Source organism: Corvus cornix, chromosome 14, assembly GCF_000738735.6.
Source record: "Corvus cornix cornix isolate S_Up_H32 chromosome 14, ASM73873v5, whole genome shotgun sequence".
NCBI classification, from domain to species: Eukaryota; Metazoa; Chordata; class Aves; order Passeriformes; family Corvidae; genus Corvus; species Corvus cornix.
Window position 1 is genome coordinate 2,402,536 of NC_046344.1, and position 20,899 is coordinate 2,423,434.

A 20,899-nucleotide genomic window follows, 5' to 3' on the forward strand; every position below is an offset into this window, starting at 1 on the left:
AGTAGTATTCCTAGCTACAATGAAGGATAAGTATTTGCCAGAATCCTTATGATGATGATAAAGCATGCTTTAAGGCTGTACATGTTCAGGGCATCAGGTGTTTGGGGGAAGCGCTGTGTGTGCTGCCCCTAATCTGGCAGCTCCTCTCCCCCACTGAAGGCACAAGTATTAACACACCAATCAGAGCCCTGCTTTAATTACTGAAGGTTTTGCTTCATACAGGGGCTGGTGCTGGTTCACAGAACCCTCTGCCTGCAGCAGGAAGAGGTTGAGGCACTGAGTAAAGGCTTTTGCATCTTAGATTGTTTAATTCTGACACTAAATTACTGAAAGCTCAGACAGGCAAGGCTGACTTGCCCCTACTGTGCTTAGAAGATGGGCTCAGGTCTAAGGGTGTAGGTTACCCCTCTGAAAAACTGGTGTTTCAGGTGGGGATGGTGGATGTTTATGCAGGGCTCTGGCAAACTGTCCTCAGCCTTGAACTTGAAAGGGCAGGGTGAGAGGAGCCAGCACATGCTCATATACTATTTTTTGATATTAAGTAACTGAAAGGCATTTCACATGACTCAAATTCACTGTTCAGAGTAGTAGAAGTAGGCACCACTAAGTGAACGAGCCAGGGGATGCTGCAGGAAACACGTGCATGTGTCAAACAGAAGGACTTAGAGCAAGGATTTATCACGGGCAGCAGTCACAACACAGACTTTGCAGCAGGTGGGAAATGCCCCCTGAGCTGGGCAGTGATTCAGAGTCAGTTCCTAGCATGCTGGGCTCATTTCTGAGGTCATTATTACTGTAGGAAAAGGCTTTGGACAAGCTGGCTCCACTGGAATTGCCACATCTGAGCCTAAGGTAACAAACTGCTCAGCTCTGCTGTGGCTGAAGGTAAAAGCTCAATTTCACTTAACTCAGCTACTGCACTGTGCCAGCACTTAGGCCTTTGCTCAGCTCCTTAACCAAAAATTTTCCAACTTTAAGCTGTTTTCCTTTTGGGGAAGCTACAGTAATGGAGGAACTTTTCAAAGGCAGGTTTTTATATTGGCATTTGAGAAAAAAATCATGGCACTGCTTTATTATGACCTTTTATCAGACTAAAATTTGACAACACTTTTTAAAGACAAAATTATCATTGAAGAATGTGTTGACAGTATAACATTAGACTGAAAATGAGTTTCTGTTGACACTTGAAATTTGTGTGTGAACATTAAGCAAGGCATTACAAGTTCTCTATTCTTAAGGGGATAAATATTTATTTATAACCTAAGGTATCTTTCTTACACAAAATAACATCTAATCATTTATACAGGCAATTCTCTATTCTGGAATAAGGCAGTTGTTACATTGTTCTGTTTGGAAAAAAAAAAATCACTGTTGTCTTCTTTAGTAGGTGGCATATGCAGGCTTATATTCTAGAACTTACCATTGCAGCTTCCAAGTAATGAATGCCAAAGATTCTGTGAGCTATTACTTACACTGATTCACTAGAGTATCCAAACTATCTCTAGTATTTTCACAATTCCTACTACAAAAAAAGGCATACTGTAAAATCAAGCCCAAGTGCTCAAACACTAGCCCAAAGCAATTACCTCATTAGAAACTACAGGTTTAAAAAAACATCAGAGCTCCATTCCAACATGTGTCTATTGTACAGTAATTACATTTAAATAAATTTTTAGGACAAGTTGAGATAGTAATTGTCATTGCTGGAAGTGGGTGTTGGTAAGGAAGAAGCACACGTGTCTGGCCCGTGTGTTCATCGGATAATCGGTGCTGATCTGTCATTTGTTACTGTGGGTCTGAGTTTCACTGTTGCAAAGGGGTTTTCTCCACTGAAAAGAAATGCATAAAGTTACTTGAAGGCTGGCTGCAATCCAACCCCAAATTTATTCATTCAGGTCCTTCATCCAAGCTGTCATCAAACAGTAAGTTATGGTTCTGAGACTCAGGGATTCTGTGCAACTCTTAGTTTAATTTGAATTTTTAAAATGCGGTTTAATATGAAGAATCATTTTTCAGTGATCCAGAAATTTGGGAAATTAATGTCCAGTCACATCTGGACTTCTTCAAACAGCCCCCAGTCTTCAAAGATTTTTGCTTTTAATCCTCAAAGTCAGTTAAAGAAAAGTCCTGCTCCCTGTCAAACTACTGGAGAAACATGTTTTTCTGAGAAGGGCCTGTGTATTGTACTGCACTTGATGCCACTCTTGAGGAAAGTGCAACTAATTTTAGCCATATTGTTCTAGCAGTGCCTGAGAAAGGTCACAGAGAAATTAATGATAAACATCCTTATTTACCCTTATAATCTATAAAATAAAAAGAAACCAATATAAAAATCAACACAACTAAATCAGTGTAGAAGTATTTTACCTTAGAAAAGGTGGTTTTATAATGCCATTCATGCCAGGTTTCTGTTAAAAAAAAAAAGATATTTACATGAATTTACAGAAATACCCTGCAGGTGATCTCGCTGTCCTGCCAAGGGAAGGAGACCCTGTCCCCAGTCTATATGGCCAGTTTGGTTTTAACACTTCAAATTTCAGTGCTGAACCAAAGCCTGGCAGGCTTTCCATTCCAGGCACGCTGGGTTTCAGCAGGTTCATTCAGCAGGTTCTTAACTCAATCTTGGCTTGTGGTTCCAGTGAAATTGCTCAAGTACATCAGTTGTGAATAGACTTAGACCTTAGAATTAGGCCTAATTAGCCCTTAAAATTAAGAGAATTGAACAAATGCCTAAATTAAATCTTACTGAACACCAGTCTTCCTCGAAGATATTTCAATGACTAAGTCTTTTTTTTAATAGTTGATACCATTGTGGATATTACTTAGTGTAGCATAGCATGAACAATTTAACTAGCAAGAACCATTCCTCATCTTTCCTTCTTGAAATCCTGAGCTGCTTTTTCTGTGTATTCTGAAACAAAAATAATATGCCTTGAATAATTTTCTGCTTCTGCATAGGAGTCCTGGTGGACAGACTGTTTTACACGTCTGTAAATCCTCTATGAGCATACAAGCCAGCCCAGTATAATGCTGGGCTTATTTCCAAAGCCTATGGAGGCGTGGGGGTTGGGGACTTGCACGGAAGCAGGAAAGACAAGGAAGTTCTGCAAGAGTGAAAATAAATAGTGACTTTGGAACAAACACTTGGTTGCAAGTGCAGCATCTCTCCTCTACAGTTGCCCTAAGATGGGGTCACAGCAGCTGCTGTGAGTTAGGAGGTGCCTCAACAAAAGTGGTTATTGTTCTATACTCCAGAATTTCCAATTTATTTTAATCTTGCTTCCCCTGTGGAAATTTAGATTATCAAAAAAGATGTATTTGTTTTCCACTCCTAGGAGCTATCAGGGAGCTATCAGTTTCCATTCTGGCTTCCAAAGAGATTGTGCTGCTCTCATTAGAGCTCTGCCAGCTGACTGGTCTGCCATTCCTCTTGGGTTTCTGGTTCAACAGGAACGTTAGTCCATGAGCCTTAAATTTATTCCTAAACCCTCTGACCTAATGCCACAAACCAAAAGAACCCTTAAGGTGACTGTTCTGAGAATGGAGTGACCACAGCAGAACAGTGCAGGGCTCCTGAGACCGTTTCACCTATTCCATAATTCTTTTAAGCTCTTTAGTCAGTCACCTGGTGCCAGGGCACGGAACTCTCCGTGCTGGATTGGCACCTTCAAGGCTTTGAACATAATCACACTTGAAGGCTGTGTTGATCCTGCAGGTCTCAAGAGCAAGGCACAGGGTAAGGGAGCCACTGTATAAATCCTGACCTTAAACCATTACTAAGGCTCATGGCTTCTTCATTCAAAAATGAAAACCACAAATATGTCAAAATATAGATGCTGGTTGTCAGAATCATTTTAGAAGTTCCCAGATACTTGTTTTGAAAGTGACTGAACACTGAGATTTAGGTCATATTTCTTGATAATCATTTCATGCAGCAGAAAAGCTTCATTCCTCACAGAAAACACTGTCCCAGAAACACATCACTGCACAAACTACACACTTCCTACACCACAAGGCTCATTACTGAGAAATAAACCCACTTACTTGAATGTGGATTCAAATATATATGCTAATATTAAACTGTTTGGGCTCCCCAGAAAAGTGCAAATCTTTTCCATGGGAATATTTATGTGGGGAAAAAAAAGATATCCCAAAACATGACTCACAGTGAAATGGGGTAAGATCTCCGACTCAGAGGAGCTTCACAAGTCTCCAGCAAAAACTAACTAACTTTCTTTCTTTCTTTCTTTCTTTCTTTCTTCCTTTCTCATTTTTTATGTTTGTAAAATTGAGGTAACCTGTTATTTTAAGAACTAGCTACAAGTCTGTGATTTGATTACAAAAGAGATTGCTTTGAAAACACTCTATTCCTCAAGAAACAAAATGAATATAATTCCTTTCTCCCCCCTTTGTTAAATTTCTGTATTTCTCCATGCTTCTGAAATGCAGATAATAGTTTAAAATGCACATGTTACTGTCAATTTATCTAATTTATGCCATGCTTGTCTTTCCCATGTTTTCTGCTTTTTTTCTAGAGTTCTAGAGTGATGTATTGGCAGTTATATTTTGGTTATTATTAAGCAAATGCTTCTCGTCTTACTTATTTTAAACACAGTTCATTTTCTTTGCTTGCCAATATAGCAAAAAAACCCCTCTACTGCCCAACACCTCCAGGTAAGAAATGCTGTTCATGTACCCAACATCCTAAAAGCAGACTTAAATGGAACAGGAGAGGAGGTTTCTTTAAAGACAGGCATTGTTTCCTTGTGCCTTTCCATTTCACAGAATACCTTTATAAATTGTCATCCTTTGGACTCTTTCACCACTAATCAAGACGTGGTGTAACAAGCTTTCAGTTTCTGCTTTTTAAATTTCTTAGTTAGTTTTACTTGCACAAAGCACAAATTTACAAAGGCCACTTCAATTTCTACTGTACGATTCACCAGATGACTTAGAAAGCAGAAACATCTGTCAGCAGGTCATCCCAAAATTTGTTTAGATGTTATATTGACAGACAAAATATTTTAGTCATACCAATAAATAATAAAACACATTTTTTTAGCTACTGGCAGCCAACTGTATGATTCTTTGATTCCTGAAGCTTCCCATGGCACCGACTAATAGAACTTTGCATCTTACTTTGGTACAGTGTCCCAAAGTTTAGCAATGATAACCTTATTTTATATAATTAGGTTTTTTGCCTTCAAAATGTCATCTCTGCTTCAAGAGGGTTTTTGGAGAAAGTCTCAAAAACATCACCCTTAGATACACATCAGCAAAAAACTTAAACAAGCAGTGAGAAAAAAACTAGAAATTGCCTAATTTGATTAGTCTTCATTTTGAATCAGTTTGAATGCTGCCTTGATAGCAGAAATAATAGCATTGTATAGCATTATCTGTTTATAAAAAATGTATTTCCACTCAGCTGGAGCTTTGCTGAATTCAGCCAGGAGTTAGCACAGCTCTCCCTCAGCCACAGCTGCAAACCCAACACTCGCTTTCAGGGGGTTCCTGAATACAGAAGCATACAGAAGTACACATGCTTATGCTGCTGTAAATCCCCTGTGCCCCACAGCTCTAAAATCACTGGAGATGATGGATTTGTACTGCTTTCTGTGAGAATTTCTTTCCATGTCTGACAGGTTCCATTGCTGAGAAGTTTTGCTGTACAGAGTGAGTCTCCTGCTACTGTCAATTATATCCCTGAACAACTCTTCTCCCTTCCTGTTGGGATGCACGGACTGAAATGCCAAAGCCCCAATATTCCTGAAGACAGCTGGGACAAAGGGCTGAAGTCAAGCACAGGTAGGTCAGGTAGGAGATCCCAGGGCCCCGTTGAAGAGCCCATCTGAGCAGGGTGGAACATTTGGATTCCCTGTCCCGGGCACTCACCGGGCCTGCCTGCTCCGCTCTGTCAGGGGGAGATTTCACAGCAGCACCTTTGGCAGGGTCCATCTGTCTGTCTGTCTGCGAAGCCCCCACGTAGTCTGGAGGTGGGAGGACAACTTCCCCTTTCTCCACAAGGTTCACAGAACTAACACTTCGGATTGGTGCAGGGCTGCAAGACAGAACCCAACAAATACCGTCCTCAGGTGCCAGAATCCATCTCTCACTGCTCTGCAGCACCAGGAAGGCACAGAAGTGCATGAGCTGGAAGTTGGTAATGGGGTACAGTGTCCTGGAGTCAGTGGGACTCTGAGTTAAAGCTACTTCTTGGGTCTGTATGTAACCATAAAAACACATTAACATAATTAAGGCACTGTACTATAGGCTGTTAGAGTATTTTCTGTACATGTTACTGAACCTTAAAGAACATGAGCACAAAAAATAACGTTTTAAATAAATGTTAGCAAAGATCTGGGCATTTCTGCAAGTGCCACCCAAAATGTTACCTTGGCACTGGGGCAAAAGCCTTTTCTTCCGTTGATTCATCCAGTGGTCTGGTGTATGATGATGGAAACCATCCTTTTCTGTAATGGGAGAAGTCTTTTATATTATATAAAATTGGAAAGATCTTTCAAAATACAGCAGTGGACAAAACAATAGACTCAGCAAACAGATTTAACTTTTGAAGGAACCAATTTCTGATGCCAAATTAGTGTGTAAAACTAAATATGTGCAGAGATTTTCCTTAGCGAGAGACTCCGAGTCCCTAGTCAGTGACAGCCACTAAAAAGGGTGGAAAACCATTTACTAACATCTGCTAACACAGTCTGCTGAGACACACTTTTACTTCATGTTCAGGGTGGGTAATATACTGATTATCTTACAGTCTGGTTGTGTCATGCTCCCCATAAAGCCAGCCATCCTTCTCCTCAGCCACCAGCAGGGTGATGATGTCCCCCTGGGCAAAGCTGAGCAACGTCTTGTTACTTCCAGCAGTGTGTGGGAAGATTGTTTTCACTTTTTGCCTTTTCATTATATTTAGGCCTGTGGCAACAGAAGTTGAACGTGACAAACTGGCATCATCTGAATTCTCTGTCAAAAACAGAAAAAAAAAACCAAAGAAAAATTAGACACACATAAATAAATGCAATTAGTAATCTGAGAGGAAAAAAATAAAAGGAAAACTCAAGTGCAAATCTGAGTTCTGAGACTTTGTACTTAGACAACTTTCACTGCCAATGTTTCTTATCACCATGAAGTTCTTAACTGCATGTGTCTTTATATGCACACACCCAGCATAATAAAATGGAACAGGCATAAAAAGTTCTGTGAGTTTTAACTGGTTTCTTCCTCTTTTGACATGAAAAGTACTAAGCAATCACAGCTGTAAAAGGCCTTTGAAAATCTTCCCTTCTGAAAAAATGGAACTGCGTATAAAATCCAACTTTCACTTTCAAATGTGCCTCAGCACTCAGCTTCAGCACTGGGGAGATTTGCAGATACTTGTCACTTTCTAGACACCATATGTTTATCAGAAAAAAAAATAAAGGAGGGCTTAAAACTGTGTGTTATTTGACCATACAAGGAAGAAAATTTTAAGGAAGAAATGCTGGAATTTCTACTACACGTTGAAGAGTTCTGCATTTCTTACGCTGTGATCTAGGCCTAGTTCTGTCCTATATCACAGAAAGGGAAAAAAAAATCAATATATTAGACACTTGGGAAGCAATTCTTACTAGGATTTTAAATTTCAGGAAAAGAACTACAAAATTGTGTTCATTTTGTCCCATGTGCATTCCTCCCTTAGTGCTACATGCCCTTAAAGGAAACCAGAGCGAGACTGTTGGAGTGTTTATGTTTGTTTGCATGCACTGAAACACTCAGATGTATCCTTTTCAAAATTATGGAATGCCTTCTGCTGATAACATTGGAAGCCATGAGAGCAGTTAAGTTGAGTTAATCAGTGACACACAGAAAGTGATTAAAACAGAAACCACCTATCCTGACCTGCATTTTACTGCAAACCATTCTCTTGTAACACATCTCTGTCCTGTTAGGTAAATTACATAAATCCTTTGTAAAGATCGTTTCCTACTCCTCTATACATCCTGGAATTCACATCATTGTAGCAGAGGAGAAGCCCTCAGGTAATTCTGAATGCTGCATTCATACTTACCCAGTCTGCAGGGCAGGGACACTCACCTGCTGAGTGATTTAGTTTTTCAGAAGGTGCTTTGGGAGCTGTTGCAGGATTGTTGAACATATCCACGAGTGGGCTCGTGTACGCCTTGCCCATGGGAGCCGGGGGCACTTTGGATGCATTTTCTTGATGAGGATAAAAATCATTTCCAATCTGGAGTCACAAAAACAAGTATCACAATACTGAGGAGACAGCAATAACTTTTTTGTAAGATTAAATTCTAGTGAGCAAGGCTTATATTCCTAAACGATACACATTTAAACATGACATAAAACCCACATATTCCTATGGAACTGCTGATTGATGGTTTGTAAGAGGCTTGATAAACACTTGCTAGTGGGAAGGCTACAATAGCCTTTTTTTCTGCAAATACCATGATTATCTCCAGATTTTTCTTGTTTAGAAGTTTACTATAATCATTTAGAAATTTAACAACTGATGATGACACAACATGCAAACTGGCAGAAATGAAAATTTCACCTGTACTCCAGTAAGCTAATAATCATGAAGGGAAGAAGGAAAGAAAATAGAAATAACATTTTGCTTAAGTTTATATTGAACTACTGAGTATGTAATTATTATTACTTACAGACAACAATGCAGGAAATGGAATGGTTGGAACAAAAGTAGCCCTGAGGCTGAGCTCTGCAGGAGAAGCCCTGGGCACCCAACTGAGAGCTGAGCCTTGTTAGGACATGTGCTTCTCCCTTTTATACTGTGTATTTTTCCCATGGCAGAGCTTCAGCTGAATGATTTTGGTTCCATACCCAATCCCAGTATATTCCAGCTGAGATACACTGTGGACTCCATCCTAAATGCTGAGGTCCAACAGAACCTCATGAAGCCACTCCACACCCACTGAAGAGAACCCCCAACCGTAAGGAACAACATACCAGGGTATTTCTCTTTACCATGGGCGAAGGCTGCGGCGTTCCCGACACCGGGGTGGAACCAGGGGTCCTGATTTCATCTATCATCATCCTGACCTTCTCAGGCACTTTGGTGGCATCACTACAGATTTCCTCCCATCCCGGCAGCTTGGATTTTAGGAAGTCTGCACACTGCATCCAAGTTAAAAGACACTCGTCAAAGACAGGCTTCTTCATAAAACTGCACAAACCTACTGGTTAACTTTCACTATACCAAGATGTTTACGCCAGCAAAATGGAAGCATTTTCTAAGATTTTTCTAAGGAATACCTCTTTGAAACAAATAAGATGTTGTAAAAACAACTCTCTTGCAGGGTCACATACTGGAAGTACCTGATTAGTCCACGCATTTTTTCTTAATACATGATTTTTAAAAAGTCTCAGTGACCCTTTATTTTTGCTACAATACATTTCATAGAATAGTGTATTGTAAACATTTCCTGTGAGCTGATCACAACACTCGTCTGGCACTTCAGTCTTCCTTAGCTATTTCTGGCAGTCTGGTCTACATGCTGCAGGAAGTACAAAACATCTCCTGTGTGCCTGGATTTCAGGAGTTTCATTTCTGTTCACACTCACACCACTGACCTGAACGTGGTAGAAGTGCATGTGCTGGGTAAAGCTGCAGTGCTTGTCAACCAGAAAACAGAACCTTCTTTTCTCTTCAAGTAGAGCTTCTCTGCAGCCTTCTGCAATAAACCTCTGAATATCACTTTGTCGAGAGCTCACGGTTTCCAAATACTGAGGGGAAAAAGGGAAAAAAAAGAATCACATAGAGCCTCTGAATTTTATTTGATGCTATATCCAATTAGTTAAGTAAACTCTAAATTAGAAAAAGTTTTTGGAAAGACAGGATGGGATAGGGTAGCCTTACTTCTAAGTAAGTCTCTTTTCCTGCACACATCTGACTTCCCTGATCTCATCAGGTAGATGTGTATTGTCCCTACAGGCAATCAACAGCCTATTTAGGGTTTGTGAGGGGGGTGTGTGTGGTGTGTGTTCAAATTAGACCAATGACCTTTGTCTGCTCCACTGCATTTATTGAATGCAGCTGCATTTATTCACACAAAGCTGTGATGAATCATTTGGGGGGGGTGGGGGGAATGAGTTACTAAAAAGACTAAACTATATTTATCTGAGATTATGAGGATTCATGGCTAAACTGTGATTAAATGCTAATCCATGAACTCTCAGACTCAGAACCTTAAAAAAACCTTCAACTGTTACAATTGTAGATTAAAAAATAGGCAGTAAGAAATAGGAGCTACTGTTACCTATGTTTACTACACTGTGTTTATACATGAAGCTTTATTTGAAAATTAAAATAGAAAGATAAGGAGAAAAAAATATATAAGCCAGCACGAAGTACAAGTTTCATGCAAATAAATATATCAAAGGCAAGGATTTTCAGAGAGACACGTGACAATGAGAATCTGATTTACTAATTTTAAAACAGTTTCTCTTCAGTGTCTTGCCATTTCGGATTTCACCTCAAGATGGCAATGCTGGATTAAGGGCAGTAGGAAAGGCAGTAACACAAGTTGGCACTGCCTACTTTGGGGAATTACTCTGTAGCAAGTTTCTGCTGAATTTGCATAGTTTAGCTGGCTCCCTGTGTAAAGCTCTGCATAAAGATGTAGTTACAGAGGTACTTTAAAAAAAATCAATTATTGGTCAGGGGACAAAATCGAGGCACCAGAGCAGAAATCTCTGAATACGTACTGTGGAGCAATGAGAGCTCAATTGCAGCTGCAGTACAACCTCTAGGAGTGCCTTTAATATGAATCAGCTTTGAGGAACCATTAACATTTCCTTTTGACCAGTTCTCATACAGAGAAAGAAACGAGAGACAACGCACTGACCTCCATTTCTTTGTGCTCGTACTTCGTTACATTTCGCGCTCCTTGGCTTTTCCTTCTGATTTTTTTCAGCTCAGCCTGAGACTTCTCTAAAGAATCCAGTTTGCTCCTGTGCTCAGTTTGGTACCTTTTTAAAGTTGCCTGCAATCAAAGCATTTACATCATCTCATAATGCACTCAGCCAGGTAGCTGGGTAAGGGACTAAGAAGCATCACTGTGATCTCTGAGATCTCTCTCACACACCAAATGAGTTCAGCAACTGCTGTAGTTTTAAGGAGCTATGAAGTTATACAGGGGTTCCCTTTTTAACTTAAATTAAGCATGAAAATTTTGGCCATCTTTAGATATCTAAAGTTCATTTCTATTAAAGCTCATATCAATTAATTAAATCTTGGGAAACAATGTCTCAAAAAATTCTTTGACTAGCAATACACAAATAAAATAGGAGTTTTAGAATTGAATGTACTTACAGTCATGTATTTTACATCCAGGTCTGTTTTCTTCTCCAGTTCAGATATAATTTCCTTATGAAATTTTTTGAACTTTAAAAACAAATTAAGGGTTATTAAAAATTGGAAAAAGTAATTTATAATTTCACAAGCAGAATTAATTAGAAGAAATAATTTAACTTACACTCTCCTCTAGACTGTCATTAAGTTTCTTGTGTGTTCTTGAGATTTCTACCAGAACTTGGCCTGTTGATAAACATACAACCATATTGGTTTCTTTCTTAGACTTCTGAAGTTAGTTAACACAGAGCAGTAATAAAATACATTTAACTAATATACTCATTAATGGTTATATTTAAGAGGGACAGAAAATATCTTGCTGTTGCTCATCTCAGCAGCTGAAATAAATAATTCACTCTGGCCACAGACAAACCAAGCAGTTCATAAGTGATAGAAGAACTAATCATGCATTGTTATGCAAAAGGGACATAATAAATACTTCCTTCTCTCCAGAATAGCTCCTGTTGGTTTAGTAACAGCCTCTTTTCATGCCAAGTCAGAGAATAGCACACAAGTTGTTACTACCCAAATAGCTGCTACCCATTTCTTAGTCTGAAAATTAAACTTCAATTATTAAGTTACTGCACCTTCAGAGTCAACAAAGGAACCTTTCAGTTCCCTGGCAGCACACCTGCTAAAACAGACCTGATCCACACATGAATTCCCACCTGTACAGCATTAGCCAACAGCCAAGGCAAAGCAGATTCCTCAGCATCCTCACAAGAAGCCCTGACTATCCCCTTCTGCTCTGCTGTCTTCCAGCACAAACTTACACCCCTCACTCTGAACCGTGAGCAGTTGAAAGCTGAACTGTTCCATTTTGCTTTAGGAGGATATAGAGGAAACATCCCTCAATCTTTTGGGTGTGGTTGTATGTGCAAAGCAGTGTAAACTGTGGGCTGGTGCTGCCCTGCCTGCAGCCAGCCACATCACCCTGCCTGCTGCTCATGGCCACATCATCCCCACTCCCTTCCATGCTCTGGCACGGGCACACTGGGTGAGTGCCAGCCCCGTCTGGGAGATTGCAACACACTGCTGAGGGGAGCAGCTGGAAGGACCCAGTTTGATTTCACCCAAATCAGATCAGTCCAGTGTTACCAGCTCCTGGCCAGGAGCCACTACCAAAGTGCCAGGACCACAGTCAGATCCACAAACTGGGCTGCATGTGGAAACCTTGACTAGAGATGTGTTTTCCTGGCACTCCATTTGCATGGCAGCACTGGCAGGTTCAGTTCAACAGCTGTTCCCTGGCACGCCTCCTCCAGTGATCCTTGTATCCCTCAATCCCCCTTGCAGCTGTCCCACCTGGATTTGCCACACAGGTACCTGCAGTTGTGCTGTCTTCATGCACAGGCAGGGCTGCAGAGTGACCACAGTTCTGTAATTCCTGCACTGCAATGCCTGCCACTGGCAGTCACTGCATGGGACTGTGTGTCCCTCCTATTTGCCATCTTACGCAATTCTAGTTTCCTTTTTTCGGGTTAAAAAAGAAAGGATGCATTAACATGCCAGTGTATGATGTTTTCTACCATCCATATACTTTGAGAACCCCTGAGTTAGTCAGCAAAGACATATCATCCTAAAGTGCTTCAGATCCTTCAGCTGCTCAGGAAAGCTCCCAAAAGATGCCGGTAATTAAAAAATTTGGCTCAATAAATGACAAAACTTGATGAGAACCTTCTCATCTTCTCCTTTCTCATCCAAGAAATGCACAGACATCCAAGCCTGTCTCCCCATAGTGCAGGGAGGTGACTTGGTAACCTTCTCACAGAAGGTAGAAGCATTCCCATGTTCCTGGGTATGTGTTACCACCTTCCTCCCTTCTGATTTGTCATTTTCCAGTCACATAATCTCAAAATCCTAGTTTCTTTGAAATGAGAACCACATCTCCTGTGAAGCACTATAACACAGCAGATCTTCAACTAAATCATATAAAATGTGGGTTTGCATTGTTGTTTATGGGGAAACATCAGGTGGTACAGGAAGAAACACACATCTCTCCTGGTTTTTCAGGAATCCCTCTTTGTGCTCCAGTGCCCACCCCTACCTCTCTTTGCATAACAGACTGCAGGACACTGAGAGGAAAGAATCTGAGTACAATGAGAACAGACAACCCCTTGAGCAGCAAGAAAAGGAATTCACAGTCAGGATGGGAGATGGCAGAGACAGAGGAATGCTTTATTTTTTTTTAAATATGTATAGTTTTTCTGAGTTCTGTACAGCCCACAGAGTGCTGTGCTTTTTCTGTTCATATTTAAAGTTGCTGATCACTACAGCAATATGAATGCTGTGAGAAGGGAGAGATGCTATAGTAATTTGTTGTTCATGTACAAGAGAAAAGTAAATACGATTAGTTACACAAACACTTGAAGTAACGGAGGTGAGCAGTGTTATTTTAAGGCTCCAGAAGTGAAGGCACTTTTGTCCCTGCTGTTTCTGTTTCACCTACTCAACTCAAAAGATACATTTGAGACTGTAATGGGCTTTTAAAGTTAGAAGAGTTTTGTGAATACTTACCTACAACTTAAAAAGGAAAATGTTGATAAAAGAAAGCAGGAAAAAATATCAAGAAATACAAATAAAATTACCAAGTTTGTTTGGTTTTACATACACAGACTAGAAAGCTGTTTGGGAAGTTACAGAAATTCAGGGTGAGAACTGGAATGGCCCTCAATATAATTACCCTTATAGATTTCTGCTTTTAAAACGAACTTATTCTCCCTCTGTGTAAAAACCCCGCTCTGAGCAGCGGCTGCCAAGGCAGAGCACTGAGCTAATCCTTGGCAACGCCAGCGTTCCGAGCACAGACAGACATCCAACAACGCTGGGCATTGACTCAGCTCCCTCCCTGCCTCCCTCCCTCCCTGCCTGCCTCCATAAAACACCCATTCACCTGGGGCGGCGCGAGTGGAAAACCTGACGCGCACACGGGGTTATTTTTGTCTCACACTCACTGCAGCCTTCCAGTCTTTGGGCTTTGGGTGCTTGCTTGGAAACAGGTTTTTTCATCTCTGTTACAAAAAAATACTGCCAAAACATGTCCTGAAGAGAACTTTGAAAACTACACTTCCTTCTAAATGGTTTGTGCTGGATTATTTTACGAGTTTATTTTAGAGTGTTCCAGAACACTTTTAAACAGTGTGGTTAGATGTCAGTGACTGTGTCCCTAATTGCATTTTCTTTTCCTCTCAACCAGAGACTCCCTGTACTGTGCATCAGGCAAAAGTCATATTTATACTTGTGTATACACATACTTTATACTGGGATCTCCTCCCTGCCACAAGGAATCCACAGGCACTACATGTACCGGCTCACCCAGTTCATTTCCCCTTTCAAAGTGTTGATTCAAAACATGAAAAGAGCCCATCCATAGTAGCCACATTCTGATCAATTAAGATTTAAATTACAGATCAGATTCTGCACTTTGAATAAATAGAGAGCATTTTTTGAAGGGAACATATACCATGTTTCCTTACAGCCAGTTTAAGATAATGGGTTAGTCACATTTAGATGGTTCTCCTGAATTAATTTATCCAAGGAGACAAGTTTTTGTAGACTAATCCAGGAAAGACAAAACAACCCCTAGCCTAAAGGGAACAGTGTCCAAGTAGAATGGAAATTGACCAACTTCAATATAATATTTGAATTTTAATCACCATGGTGAATTATAGAATAGCTCTAAGAAAGACAGTGGATTACTCTGGATTAATGGCAGCATAACCTAAGGCCAGGCTCTTGCAAAAGGGTAGACAAAACTACTTAAGGTGAAGACAAACATGTATTTCTCACATCAATTAAAATATTCTGCTATATATTAAAGCTGCTCTTGATCAGGTTTTATATATGCGAACTCATAATACCTGATAACCAAATATTAACCTCATCATCATTTACTGGCAAACCCCAAACCTATCAAACATAATTACATGACCAGAGCACATGATAACAGGCCACTTAAGTCCAATTTGTGGCAGCCATCCTGTAAACTTGAACCAGTTTTAGGCATCATATTATGCAATGAATTAATAAACCCCAAACCCTGGTCTTGATGATAAACATAACTATTCAAATACTTGTCTCAAAAATACATTTTTTCTGCTTTCTATCTCCCCACACCCTGAACATGAAATCTTTGTGGCTTAATAAAGTAGGTGTACGTTAAATATTCACACTTTGATTAGAAAACAAAAAAGTAGTTGTAGATGTTCACAGATACTTGCTCTTATATTTTGCTATTACCTTAGAGGTGCACTGTAGGGAAGGGAAACAACAATCTCTTTCAGAAAAGGATATTGGGGGAACATCTCAAGTATCTTAAATGACTTAAAAAATTAAACATTTCTCATATGCAGTTCTTGAAACCATGTCTCATAATACAGCTATAATCTGATACAGGACCATGAACAGTAATAGTTCCATGGTAAATTTGTTTCAGTTTCAAATAGATTCAGTGCACACATAGAAAGATCTTTTAAGACAAAACTTTAGGAATTTGTGGAATACTTTTAAGCTTAACCAAGGCTGTTGGTTGTATCTATATTTTCTACTGAGAACGTAATACAGACTAGAATTCCATTAATGATATTGGTTTTGTTTAAAAAAAAAAATAATGAGCCCAAAGGGTGCAACACTCATTTCTCCATATACAGCATCCCCTGAACAAGGAGACATCCTTGAAAAGCTGTCTTCCCAGGAGATGAAAATCAAGGAAAGCAATTTCTATCAGAAATACTCATTGTAAGGCCAGAACTTCTGCAGCAGTTACACTTCAACCTCACTGTTTGCACTGGCTGATTGTTCAGGTTATTTACATTTTCATCTTGTGTTGACTGTTCTTGCGAAGTCTAGAAGAATTTGTTCAAGTTAGAAACAAAAATGGAACTCAATCAATAGAGTTCTGTCATAGAAACAAGTATCAACAGCTACCAACAAAATCACTTAAACTTTTAAAACACCAAATAGCTAAATTAAAATCAATAAAAGTATTAATTGCATCATCTTACTTGAAATATACTTCAATTTTGTTTTATTTAGAGGAAGTTGCTCTTGAAATATTTCAAGTCTCTTAATAGTGAGACTTTCTTAGATGTCTGGGAACAGGCAAAATGCTTAATTGTATCACTTATTTACCTTCTGTTGTCCTGTTTTGTATTCAGGGCAGGTTGATTAACTTTGTGTCTTAGAGATGAAGCCACATAATTATTTATATTAAACAAGAGAATGAAAGGCTGAGTCAAAGCTGCACATGGAGACAGTATCGTCCAAGTGTGTTATTAGATGCTATTGCTGGCATGATACTCTTTCCTCCAAGTCACCCTCTGTCCAGAAAAAAAGGCATTTATGACATGGGAAAGTTAGAAACAAAGTCCTTTGAAAACAGTAGCCCCCAGGAGGTAGTAAAATAGGAATCTTCAAAGGAATACAGTATAACAAATAAATATGATTGAATGAAACATCTGCTAAGCTTCAAAGGTGATAAATCTGTCATTCTGTGATAGGAAGGATTTAACTGTGCAACAGATGCTTTAAAGAAACCAAAAAGCTTCAATGGACTTTAACATGGAGGAAGAAAATCATAAAGAAGGATAAAATAATGTAAAACTTGCCCAGCTCTAACTGCACTTTCCTTCTGATACAATTTGTCCAGAATGCTTTGACAGGGAGCTTTGACACACTCCCCCCATCTGTAGAATTAACAGTAATATGCACATAAATCAATAGGACTAGGTCAAGTCTGCCTTTCCTTACTGCATGAGCGAACATGGAATAGGAAGTCAGGAGTAAATCTCTCTGTAGTTCATTTTACAAAATGGCATTGACACATGACCATTCAGTGCCATTTTGTGAAGGTGACTGCAGAAGGTGAAGGGGAAGAGAAAAAAAAGAATAAAGCCTACAGTCAAGAAAAGGGGAAGAGATTTTCAAGCACAGTAGTGTTTTGAGTCCACTCTACATGCTAGATACAGTGCCCTGAGGCAGCTAGAACCATACATAAATAAAATCTGCAAATAAAAACGGAAGCAAGGAGAACTTCACATTCTAAATGGCATTCTGAGATTAATTTTAAAATATGCAGAGTTCTCATCAAGGCTGTGAACAACAGAAATGTTTCTGCGATATAGCAAGCAAATAAGTCAGTTAATTTAAAACAGATTAAGGGTTAAGGGAAATGAATAATTACTTTACAGTCTCATTGATACGAAAGAGATAAACAGTCCTGCAAGATGCCTAAGCAGTCTAGGTATCTTGCCCCATGTCCAGACAAGACCAGTAAGCAATAAATAGGATTGTGCAGGACACTGTTGCTAATTCAGTGACGTGGGCACTGATGGTGTTTGAACTGATGAACTCCCAGTGCTCCTCTTGCTCCTTCTCACAGACTTCCCTGCTGTGTTCCTCATATGGCTCCAGAGGGAAGAATGTATTCTAGCTTGACCACAGTCAAATTATCATCTTATTCAAGTGAAAAAAACCCAAACCACCCAACCCAAAAAAGCCTAAAACTTCGGCCTCTGTATTTATCCAGCCAAATTCTTTCAGCTCGACACAGGTGATTTTAGAAAGTACTACACAATTCATACCATGCTATAAAGTGGGCAATGAACTGCTAATCCATTAGCTATTCCCACATAAGGCCAGACAAGAGTGAATATTTATGACATTAACAAGACCATTACGATTTCCAGTTACTCTGAGTTTGTTCTTGGGGTGATACTCCTATTTTTTTCCTGTTTTAAATGGAACAAAAACATTAGCTCACATTGCATTCTAAAGAGGAATGTGACTTTACTGCAGATTCAGCAGAGTTCAGTCTGCAGTCTGGTTTCCCCGTTTCTCCCAAGATGTTTTGATCTCTTAGTCAAAAAAATTCAGAGATTAGAATTTTTTTTAAACATACTATATCATTGAACAGATGTTAATTAACACGAAATATTCAGCTTGTCACAGATGATTGGTAAGCACAGAAACTAAATTTTCATGTTAAAAAAGGAAAGGAAAAGCATATGCCATGTAAATAATGCATGAAAAATTACAAACTTGTTGTTCCACCTGTTACTCCATTACTAGTATATATGAAGTCTGCTTCAGGCATTTTTTTTTTCCCCCCCAATCATGTAAACCCAGAATATATTAAGGTTTATATGTCAGAGACTCATCTTTCATAGGGCCTTGGAAGCCCTGTATATCACAGCTTTTCATACCTGAGCTGCAATGCTGTGCAGTGACTCGTAATCCTCACACAAGCCAGGTGAAAAGAAAGCAAGTTACAATACAGGCACAAGCCTGAACTTGCCTGGATGAAACCCTGCTGGTTTTAGTGAGATTAGTTAAGGAAGATCATACAAGAGAGCTAATCTCTGTTTTACAGCAGGACTGGAACAAACAAATCATGCTAACCTGCAAAAGCTGAAGTTTTAATGGGTTTCCAGTACCAGAGAAAGTATATATTTAAATTATCTTTATATATGTAACATGAAATGCAATAAACCACAAGCAGCCACTGCAACTTTCATTACAGCATTTTGGAACTGCCACTGAGTTTCACAGTCTTAGCAGTGTCCAAAAAAAACCCAAACCAAAAAACCCCACACCCAAATTGAGTCGCAAGTTTTGATAAAAGTCTCTTTCTCAGAAGTCCAAGACAATTGGTTTTAATTCCCTGCCCTGCGCCCTGGGACTGGTAGTGACATCTGCGATGGACACTGGATTATTTTTCTGTTGAGAAAAAATTCAGCAGGAAGAGCTGACTGTACAGACTAAATACAGTTAGACTTTCACTAAAGGATTTACAAGCTGGTTTAAAATACGGCTTTATTTTCTTCACAAAGTTGTCATTTACTTTCCATTTTTTCTCTCACTGAGAGGACAATCAAGTACATTTTCTCGACAGCAGCTCTCAGGCTTATTTCACCTGGGGCTGGTGGTGAGGAAAGGCTGTGATTGCTCAGCATCCTGAGCTTAGAGATGTGAGAGAGAACAACCTCCTGCCCTGAACGGGCCCCTGGTGCTGGTACCGTGTTTGGGTGGGCTCAGAACTGGGGGGAGCACACAGCTGTGTGCACACAGAGGGCCTGGAATTACTCTTGCCTAGCCAGACCTAGCCACAACCTAGGAAAGATTGCATGGACACGCAGGTGAGGTCCAGGGTGTCCTTCCCAGGGTTCCCACTGCAAGATGAAAGATGTGTGTGAGGCCCGAGTGGAATTTATGTGTTCCAGTATAGTGAGAAATTCTTTAAGGATTCCTTTCACTGTTGTCTCAGGCCTTTGAGGCACAGCACGAAGATATCAAGTCTTGCTCACTGCAGGTGTTTTGAATATGTATTTTTCCCTGGAGGGTGTGTGCTCACCAGTACCATTAAGGGTTTCTGTGCTGAAGCCCAGAGTCATGGCACACAAGCAGGTGCTCCTACAGCTGCAGGTGCCAAGACACCTGTGCTGGTGCCATCACCACCACACTGCATCAGACAGCCACCCTACAGACCTACACCCTACACACCCTACAGACTCACAGGACTGTTATTCCCTATCTTATCACTGACTGAAAACAGGGGAATCAGCTTCAGTTTATAGGGTGCTGTAAGGCTGGGGCAGGTAAGGAATAAAATATTAAAACTGACTGAAAAATATAACCTATTATCTAACTTAACATGAAAAAATAGCTGGAAAAGTATCACTGAAATCATGTGAATATCTGTCTTCTTTCCTTCCCTGGTGTTACTGTAATTGATCCCAAATGCCTTGTGTATTTTCATAGTCTGTTTCCTCCCATCAGCTATTTCTAGAACCAGAAAATTTGTAACTTACCTGGAAGTCTTCATAACAAAATTTACAATAATATAATTGTGTACAGAACAGACTTGTTTTGGATAGTTCTGTAAGAACAAACTGCAGTATTCATTTTTAGACACATTCTTTATGTTCAGTAACAAACCCACCTCTTGTTCACTGTGTTTCTCGAAAGTAGCATTTCTGGTTTATATTCTATCAGAAAAATATTACAGAACTTACACCCAAGACTGGCTCATCTCCTTCCACCTTTCTTATAGCAGACAAGCATGGCACAAGCCCAGAATACACAATATATATTTGGAAGATACAAAACCTCATTCCTGTAATAGCCCACAAATACTTTGCATTTCCCTTTCAAGGCAGCTCTCTGTGTAGTTTCCTTTTAGAGCACACGAGTGGAGTGGCTTCTTCAAATGAAATTCCATTATAAATATAGTAGAAGACTCTTTTATTAATGCTCCATAGGAAAAGCTGGCCTGATTCTAACTACTTAAACTGCAGCCTCTAAGCTGCTTTCCCAGAAGTTTCCACCAGATGAGGTGTGTAAGGTTCTGCAGCTGCTGGCACACTTCTCTTTCCTTTCTATCCAACACAATCTATTCCAAAGGTAGCACAGAGGTTCTACAGAGATGACACGATGCAGTAAGGTGGACAAAGACGACAGAGCTCTCCTGTCCAGCTGAAATGAGCCAGAGAAGGGAAGAGTGCAAGGTGTCATCTTTCT

At 39.8% G+C, this 20,899-nt stretch overlaps 1 protein-coding gene across 2 annotated transcripts in view; it reads right to left on the minus strand.

The window, feature by feature from the left end:
* Window positions 1–1,057: 1,057 nt before the first annotated feature.
* BAIAP2L1 (BAR/IMD domain containing adaptor protein 2 like 1) overlaps window positions 1,058–20,899 on the minus strand; it is a 35,914-nt gene continuing 16,072 nt past the window's right edge. The window contains exons 4-14 of one of the 2 annotated variants that reach the window (XM_039560109.1): window positions 11,508–11,569; window positions 11,345–11,416; window positions 10,878–11,015; window positions 9,604–9,756; window positions 8,998–9,147; window positions 8,089–8,239; window positions 6,771–6,978; window positions 6,393–6,470; window positions 5,893–6,058; window positions 2,368–2,408; window positions 1,058–1,829 (exon numbers count right to left, since the gene is read on the minus strand). In XM_039560109.1, the coding sequence (XP_039416043.1) occupies window positions 1,754–1,829; window positions 2,368–2,408; window positions 5,893–6,058; window positions 6,393–6,470; window positions 6,771–6,978; window positions 8,089–8,239; window positions 8,998–9,147; window positions 9,604–9,756; window positions 10,878–11,015; window positions 11,345–11,416; window positions 11,508–11,569 (1,295 nt within the window). In that variant the 3' untranslated portion in view covers window positions 1,058–1,753. Of the gene's footprint in view, window positions 1,830–2,367; window positions 2,409–5,892; window positions 6,059–6,392; window positions 6,471–6,770; window positions 6,979–8,088; window positions 8,240–8,979; window positions 9,148–9,603; window positions 9,757–10,877; window positions 11,016–11,344; window positions 11,417–11,507; window positions 11,570–20,899 lie in introns of both variants that reach the window. The other variant, XM_039560108.1, reaches the window with a different exon arrangement.